At 47.9% G+C, this 8,594-nt stretch overlaps 1 protein-coding gene across 6 annotated transcripts in view; it reads right to left on the bottom strand.

Annotated features, from left to right (window-relative positions):
- Positions 1-382: 382 nt before the first annotated feature.
- Positions 383-8,594, bottom strand: part of Scube2 (signal peptide, CUB domain and EGF like domain containing 2) — a 76,219-nt gene continuing 68,007 nt past the window's right edge. For 4 of the 6 annotated variants that reach the window (XM_050163366.1, XM_050163369.1, XM_050163368.1 and 1 more), the window contains 3 exons: positions 7,932-8,147; positions 2,872-2,951; positions 383-1,789 (listed from right to left, as the gene is read on the bottom strand). In XM_050163366.1, the coding sequence (XP_050019323.1) occupies positions 1,637-1,789; positions 2,872-2,951; positions 7,932-8,147 (449 nt within the window). In that variant the 3' untranslated portion in view covers positions 383-1,636. The remainder of the gene's footprint in view (positions 1,790-2,871; positions 2,952-7,931; positions 8,148-8,594) is intronic. The other 2 variants (XM_050163372.1, XM_050163367.1) reach the window with 1 other exon arrangement.

Genomic DNA, 8,594 nt, shown 5'->3' with positions numbered 1-8,594 from the left:
AAACTTTCTAATCACTGAGGGTGTCCTTGAACTCCTAATCCTCCAGCTCACACTTCCTGAGTGCTGGGATTACAGGCGCCACTGTGCCTAGCAAGGAGCACAAATTCCTGAGGAGAAATTTCATCCAAATAAAAATTAAAAGTTCACTAGGGCTTCAAAAATGTCAATGTCTCCTGGCATGGTGGCGCACACCTTCAATCCCAGTACTTGGAGCTCTGTGAGTTTGAGACTAGCGTGGCCTACATATAGATTCCAGGTTAGCCAGAGCTACATAGTGAGACACTGTCTCCAAAAAAAAAAAAAAAAAAAGCGAAAATTATAAAAAATGTTATTAATAGATTAAAAATATTGAGGTGGAAAACCAAGTTCAATAATAATGAAATATTGTTTTCTTTTTAATGCTTATTAAACATTTTTTAGTACTTTGGTAAACAGAATTATGCACTATAATTGCCACAGAAAGAGCAAAACCCTATGGCTGTGTATAGTCAGTCCATCCATTAGGGAGAGGAAAGCTTGATTAACAGGTCTCTTTTTTTTTGGGGGGGGGAGTTGTATTGAGGGCCAAGTCCAGGGCCTTGCATGTCTTTGGCAAGTGCTCTACTACTGAGCTACATCTCTAGCCCAATAGGCTCTCTTCTTTAGCCTCTGTAGTGAGACTTTTGCCTGGGAGGTGGGGATAGGGGATTAAAATGTTTAAAAGCTCAATAATCTTGAAAAGTTTATTTGGAAGGAGATCACTATGCAGTCCCACTGCACAGACCAAAGTGACTCGGCCGTGGCCTGTGAACAGGAGTGTGGCCCACCACCAAAGGATGACAGTGGCCTGCGTGATGTCACTTCTCTCAGACTCTCTCGCTCGGGGAGAATGAAAAGGAAAGGCACTGGGGCCAGTGGCTCCTAGCACAGGGAGTCTTGCGGTACTGGCCTTGGCCTGGTGAAATCTCCCTTCGATGACGGTGGATAACTGTCAGGCATCGAGACCACATCCTAGAATTCTCCAAGCCCGAGCACAGTGCTCAGTGTGACTGAAGGCATGGGGAAGGCCGCTGCGCCCAGCCCTCCGCGCTTGCTGTGCGCGCTACTGATGTCTCCAGAGCGCTGCTCTCGCCTTCTCATGTCTGATTCTTTCTAGCCTTTGTTTTAAACCATCAGTGCTTAGAACTCATGTATTTAGGATTAACCGGGCATCACAGAGGCTGAGGGGATCAGAACCCTCCCGTGACTCAGATGGCCTGGGTGTCTGGCCTGGTCACCTCTGCACGAGTACAGGTGCTCCCTGAGAGAGGACTGGCCTTGGAGGAAGTGGAGTTGCAGCCAAAGTGGCCCTTCTGTGGCTTCCTTCGCACTACAGACCATCAGAGGAGGCCATTCAGCCAGCCCTTGACACCTCCAGGACACGTGCCCACACAGTGAGAAGTTGGTACTGCTTGAAGCCATCTGCCGTCCATCTGAAGCTGGGGGAGAAACCCAAGTTCAGCTTCCCCAGATATCTGTATTATCTATAAAAACTGAGCTGTAAGGAGTCGCTGAACTGGGCATGCTGTCAACCCGGTGACACTCAGGCCTGTGGAGGGTAGACGGCTTCAGCCCACTGCCCGCGGTGGACACTCTTCTGGGTGGCACGTGGGAAGAGTCATTTGTAAGGCCGCAGAAACCTTGACACTTTGGAACGTAGCAATCGGATGAAAGATCTTGGAAACATCTCCCGGGACTCCTGGGCTGTGTACTTGAAATAGTTCTGGGGGTGTGCCAGGACATCAAACAGAGCCTTGATCAGTTTCTTATCCTGAAGAGAACAGAATGTTTGTTACCAGGCCAAAGCACTCAAACCTCCTGGCACTTTGCCAATGAAATCATGACTCACTATTGACGGGAAGGTCACTAGTTAGAAAACACTTGGTGAAAACTGGCTCCCCTGATTTTTATCTTTGCTCCAGGTTTAATTTTCCTTAATTGTTAATAATAAATATACATTACTTGATGAAAGAAATTTTGACATATGACAGTTGGTTTTTTCTCAACTGTATGAGATCCAACATAGAAATTTGGAAAACAGTTTAGGGTTAGTGATAGGTAAGAATTTGTTATTAATTACTTACAAGCATCTAAAATTTGGTGGGCTTTGAGCTCATAAACTAGGAGCCAATGATCTTTCACTGTTCAGGCTGAACATGAAAATACCTATATGTTCCTGACCTGGATTTGTAAGCAAGTGCCCTCCACAGACGCCCAGTGTAAACAGAGCCATTGCGCTCATGAACTCCCGGCGGCTGTGTTTGCTGACTCAAGACTAGAACAAGATCAAGCCAGAGTCCCAGGATGGGCTGGTGAAGAGCTCACAAATCCCCGCCCTTAGCTGAGGAGCAGTTGTTGTCTGCTGGAGGAGAGACACTCAGTGTTCTTCAGAGGTATGGTCCTTGGCAGGCTGAGCCCACTCCAGAGGCTGGCCCTACAGCCATGTACATACACTAGTTATATGTACTACAACTGGATTAATTGAATTCAGTAGTCATTTTAAAAAGAAGAGAGACCATGAAACTAGGAAGGGAATACCTTGAGCAGGGTCTGGCAGGAGTTAGGGGAAGGACAGATAAGATCAAACTACATTTTTTTTGTGTGTGTGTGTGTAATACATTGTATATATAAAATGTATTATATAGATAAATAATTCTCAAATATATGTTATATACATAAAATACTAATGCTTATATATAAAAAATACTAAAGACAGAAACTTGACATTTAACAAAGTTAAATCACAGGAAAGGAGGGAGCTAATCTTGGTCTCCCTGGGCTCAGTGTCTGGAAGGAGGAGCTGTGTGTGGGGAGCTCATGGCTCCCTTCCTGTCTGCTGAGGCAGGTACTCACCTTCAGTATTTCCTGGTGGTTCTCAGACGCGTAGAGCCTGCCATCTCGAACTATATCTTCAATGAGTTCCTGGTAGTCTTCTGGTGAAATAAAGGACACATTTGCTTCTCACTGTTTAATTCTTTCCAAACCCACTCTTGTGTCCCCGAGAAGCCGCCTTCAGTGACTGCTCTCAGAGAACCTTTCCATTCTGACAGAGAGAGGACAAAGGCATCCAGCAGCTCCACTCAGCTGGCATCTGCCCTGCCTCCCTCCCTCTTCTCCCCTCCCTTCCAAGGAGCCTTCTGTGCCTCCAGCCAAGACCCATCCTCTACCTCCCACACCAGATGCACCTTCTCTTCCCAAGTCAAGGACATTTGTGCTAGTAATGTTGCACATTTTCCTGCACAACATCTTCCTGCTCTTTCCCCCCAGTGCGAAAACTGATCTTAAGGATATCTTGTTTAACTCCATCTCTCCTGCCAGTCCTCCATCTCATGTCTTCCCCTTTGTTTCCAGAGCAGGGTCAACCCTCACAGTCTACAAGTGAACTTTTCCTCTCCTGAATCCATGGAGCTTGGTCCAGTCCCAGGCACTCCTCCAAGACTGCCTACTGAGGTCCGCAGTGAGCTTCATGATGTGTGTCCCGATGTCAAATGTTGGTCCTCCCTTTCCTTGTGCATCCGTAGCCTTTGACCTGGCTGCTCACCTTCCTCCTTCATCCAGTTCCTCTCTCATCTTCAGAATACTCCGCTGTGGGCTTCCCGCTATTTCACTGGCAGCACCCTGGGGAGTCTTTGCTCTCCTCTGTCCCTGGCCTTTTCCTGTAGGAGGCTCTTGGGACTGGGTGCTTGGTGGTCTACTCCTACCTATGCTCCCTGCACTGTGAGCTCATGTGGGCTTTTCTTCCCTCCCTAGTACCTGTCACCCCCACTGTTTTCCGTCCTTGCGTTGGATAAGGTGACCAAGCATCTGAGAACCCAGAATGGCTCTTGTCTTTAGTTGGAATAGGGCTGGGGATGGAGAACTGACTATCTGAGAAAGAAGAACGCCCTTTTTGCCTTCTCATTAATCATTTCTTTGGTCCTGGCACACACATTAAATGCAGTGCACACGGTATTCCTGATCCAAATGTAACCTCACCCCACTCTAAAGTCTAGCCTGCTTCCCATAGTCGTAACTCAAGCAAGCATATGCAGAGCACAATGCTCTCCAAAGCCAAGAAACATCAGAAACTGCCTCTCTGTACGCATACCATGTGCTGAGAAGCCACAGGAATTAAAAGAGCATCCACGGAGGGTATTGGGAGCGCTCCCAAGAAGTTTCTTCAGTCCAGAGATGGTGACGGGACACCCCCACTGCACAGTTAGTGCTTGATGCACACACGGTGTCATTGCACACATGGTATCATTGCACACACGGTATTATTGCACACACAGTGTCATTGCACACACGGTATCATCATTGCACACACGGTGTCCTTGCACAACGGTGTCATTGCACACACAGTATCATTGCACACACGGTATCATTGCTGCTGCTGCTGTGGCCCCTTTGCTTTGTTCTAATGAATATATATTATAAGAGCACAAATTCTAGTCCAGCTTGGCTTGCACGGTGACTCTGTGGGCCATAGGACCCTGTCTCAAAACAAGCACACCAACAGCAAAGCCCAAATCAATAAAACAAATCAAGAGAATAAGTTTTATTATTTTACTCTAAAAAAAAATAGGGTCTAATGTAGGCCAGACTGGCCTTAAAATTGCTAGTAACCAAAACTAGCCTCGAATTCCTGATGCTCCTGCCTCTACCCATCGAGTGCTGGGTTACAGGTATGTGCCCCATGCCCCATTTTAGTTTTAGTTTTGCACCCTTGTTCAGTGTCTGGACATCAGAGGACTGGCTGGCTTCTTTCCATAAAGGGGATCTAATATTAGGAATAGAAGTTGTCGTGCACTCTGGTGTAACAGACTCAGGCTCTGAAGTCCCTAGACCTGGGTCATCCCAGTTCTGCAACTTTGCCATGTCTGGATCTCAGGTCAATTATTTAAATCTCTAAACCTGAGTGGCCTCATCTATAAGGTCAGGAAGTGACCGTGTCTGATTCATGGGATGACCACGAGGAATGTGCCCCATAAAAGCCACTGTGGTGCATACCTGGTGCCCAGCTGGTGCTCAGGAATGCTCAGTGCCTGTCACCATGACCCTTGTTTGCCCTTCTCCAGAATGTACTCATGCTGTGATCCTCCCCACCCACCCCCGCCAGCTCCCACTAGAATCTCAAGTGCCCCCGGCATATATGCCAGGAGGCTGGGCATGGCCTTCATACATGTGCAAACAATCTGCCAACTGAGCTACATCTCCAGCCCTTGCTTTCATATTTTTCTATTAAAAAGGGGGACATTTCTGCTGGTGTCTGTGTTGAAGTCTGTAGCCAGTGGCACCGCAGGAGGGCTTAGAAACTATGTGAGATGAAATCCGAGGGCTATACTGAGCCAATCCTGCCCTTCGCTGCCCTGGGCAAGCTGACCTAACATCTAGCTGCCCACTACAGCAAGAGAGCAGCCCCCTGCACTCAGAAGAGAGGGCCCCCACCCCTCACCACAGGCCAGGATGAATCTAACCGGAGGGCATGCCTGCAGGGGAGCTGACTCCACCACCACTGAGGCAGATAGCCCCAGTGGCTCTATCTGACCTGACCAGCTAACACCCAGGCCCACAGCTGGGCCTTGGGTTGGCCCACCCTAGCATCCACACCATCTAGGTTCTGCTGGAGCTCACGAAGGGACTTGTCCTGCAGAACAATACCTGCAAGACCTCCAAGACCCAGGATACCCCAGAAGAGCTCCGGTGAGGATCCAGTGAGGATGGTGTACAAAAACCAGTTGCCAGTCAAGCTGATGGGACAAAGGGGTACACTATATGACACACCGAAGCCTCCAGTGCCACCAGGATGGAGAGGCAGGAGAGAAGGAGAAACAGATTTTGCTGTTTCAGGGGTGTTTTTTGTTCTGTTTTTGTTTGATGGGTTTTTCTTTTTTCTTACTTTTGTTTACTTGCTTGTTTGCTTATTTTGTTTTTTGTTTTTTGTTTTTTTTTATGGAGGGGGATGCATCAGGGATGAGGGGGGATATAGGCATACCAGAAGGAAAACAAAATTGGGGTACATGATATGAAACCCCCAAAGATTCAATAAGTGGGGCGAGCATTTTGGGGGTTGGAGAGATGGCGCAGCCGTTAAGAGCAATGGCTGCTCTTCCAGAGTCTGTAACTCCAGTTCCAGGGGATCTGACCACATCCTGATACCGATGTACATAAAATTAAATTAAATTTTTAAAAAGGGACACTTAGGGGGCTGGAGAGATGACTCAAAGATTAAGAGCAATTTCTGCTCTTCCAGGGAACCCAGGTTCAAATCCTAGCACATGGCAGTTCACTGCAGTCTGTTACTCCGGTTCCAGAGGATCCCACACCCTCACACAGACATACATGCAGGCAAAACACCAATGTACATGAAATACAAATAAATAATTACATATTTAAAAAGGGGGGACATTTAATATATCACAGAGGCAGAATAGTGTGACATATGAAAATGTCTCAATGTCTTGATAACATTTGCCCAAACCTTAGCGTCTACTTGATTTCTTCCCTGTCCTCACACACAGGAGAGCTTGCTGAACATCTGCTTCCAGGCAGAACTGTGGGCTCAGTGTCTCTGTCAACAGAGTCCCAGTAGTCAGGTTCTGAGAGCCCTTGTCCTGGGTAGTACACGTTGCCGAGGCAACTGCAAGGCAAAGCAAGAGCCTCGTCCTTGCCGTTCATTAGAAATAAACTACGTAAAGTGAGCTAGGAAAGCCGAGGATGGGGTCTCTTGGCCTAGAAATCTTTAAGGACTCCCTATAAAATTAAGCCTACTCTCCTGAGCTCGGCATTCAAGGCTACTCACTGCCTACCCCCACCCTCATTTATCTTCCCACGCTCCCTACCCACTGGCCAGATCGGACCCCGGCTGTGCCAGGTGCTCTATCCTCTGCCCTTCTCCTGAATGTTCTTCCTCTCTGTTTATACCCCAGTCCAAATTACATATTCTTTCAAGACCCAAACCTCTTGAGACTGACTTGTTCTCTCGAAGCCTACTCAGAATAATTGCTGTCTTCTGCCTGGTGTGGGAGGTCCTCCTCCTCCAGCTGCCTTCTGCACTGGCAGCGTTTGTACCCACCCTGTAAATCACCTACAGCAAAACACACACGTCTGTGTTCTGGCCACTATAAATATTTTTTGCCCAAGTCTCAGAATCTAAGGAGGTCCCCAGGGGTTAGAAGGATGCAGAAACATCATCTGACTTGTCCAAGATCACAGAGTCGACAGCAGGGCCCAGACCTGGAGTTAAACCTCTTCCCCTTCTCGGGAGCTAATAAATGTCACAGCCTTACAAAGTTAATATACTTTTGAGCCATTACTATCTGCCAGGAGTGGTCCCAGTTTAAACTCTTAATGTTCATTCAGTGATTTTCTTCATTACTTGTTAAGAAAATACGGCTTACAGGCATGGTGGTGCACACCTTTAACCCCAGCATTTGGGAGGCAAAGGGAGGAGGATCTCTGTGAATTCGAGGCCAGCCTGGTCTACAGAGCGAGTTCCAGGATGGCTTGACTAGAGGTATAGTTCAGTTGCCACCAGAAATCAAGGAAAGAAGACTTAAAGATGGTAAATTACTTACACAAGTCCTGAAAGAGACGGCTGGCCACCTGACCCCGACAGCCATGTCCTCACACCTGACTCCACACACTTCCCCGTATTTCCTAAGCTGTCCTTTTCCCTTCCTACAGTAAGTGTCCCCAAATCCCCGGATCTCTGTGAGGAACCAAAAGCTACGGAGAAACCCTGCCTCGAAAATCAAAATGTCTGTTTAAAATGTGGCCCCAGTGAGTTAGCCATGTCCTTTTGTGCCTGGCTGGCTGAGCAGGTGTGCTTGTTAGCATCTGCCAGCCAGCTCAGAAGCCAGTTCCTTCCGTTCAGAGCCCAGCCACACCATCCCTGCCATGGCCACAGCCTGAGCTTCCCAGCTCCTGCTTACCGTCGTAAGTCACATAGGGGACCTGGAACCCTCGGGCACTGTTCCCTTCATTGGACTTGAACTGAATCCACAGCTTCTTTGACCTGGAGGTGAAGGCGATGGGGCGTTCGTAGGTCTGGCATGTTTCATATGTGGTCACAGAATTTGCTGAAGCTGCCAAGGGAAGTTGGAGGGTGTGGGGTTCAAGAGGCGTCATGGAGCCAGCAGGCAGGAAAACTTTGAAAACACGTAACCCACACAGTAAGTTAATCTCAAGAGCTCCTGGACTGGGACAACAGCTCCCTTGGTGGAGTGCTTGCCTTGCAGACATGAGGACCCAAGTTTGATATGCTGAACCCATGGTTTGTTTTGTTTTGTTTTTTTATGGTTTTTTTAGGCCAGCTAGAGTAGTCATGGGATAACTGAGACACATAGACCTGAGGTTTGATGCCCAGACAGTCTAGTCTACTTGATAAATACCAGGCAATGAAGAACCTGTCTCAAAAAGAAGACGGATGGCATCTGAGGAAGCCGGGAGGCGGTGGCGCGTGCCTTTAATCCCAGCACTCGGGAGGCAGAGGCAGGCGGTTCTCTGTGAGTTCAAGGCCAGCCTGGTCTACAAGAGCTAGTTCCAGGACAGGAACCAAAAGCTACGGAGAAACCCTGTCTCGAAAATCAAAAAAA

The sequence above is a fragment of the Alexandromys fortis genome, unplaced genomic scaffold (assembly GCF_014885135.2).
Source record: "Alexandromys fortis isolate MF-2015 unplaced genomic scaffold, M_Fortis_MF-2015_v1.1 scaffold_129, whole genome shotgun sequence".
Taxonomy (NCBI): domain Eukaryota; kingdom Metazoa; phylum Chordata; class Mammalia; order Rodentia; family Cricetidae; genus Alexandromys; species Alexandromys fortis.
This window is presented reverse-complemented; position numbering and strand designations above follow the sequence as displayed.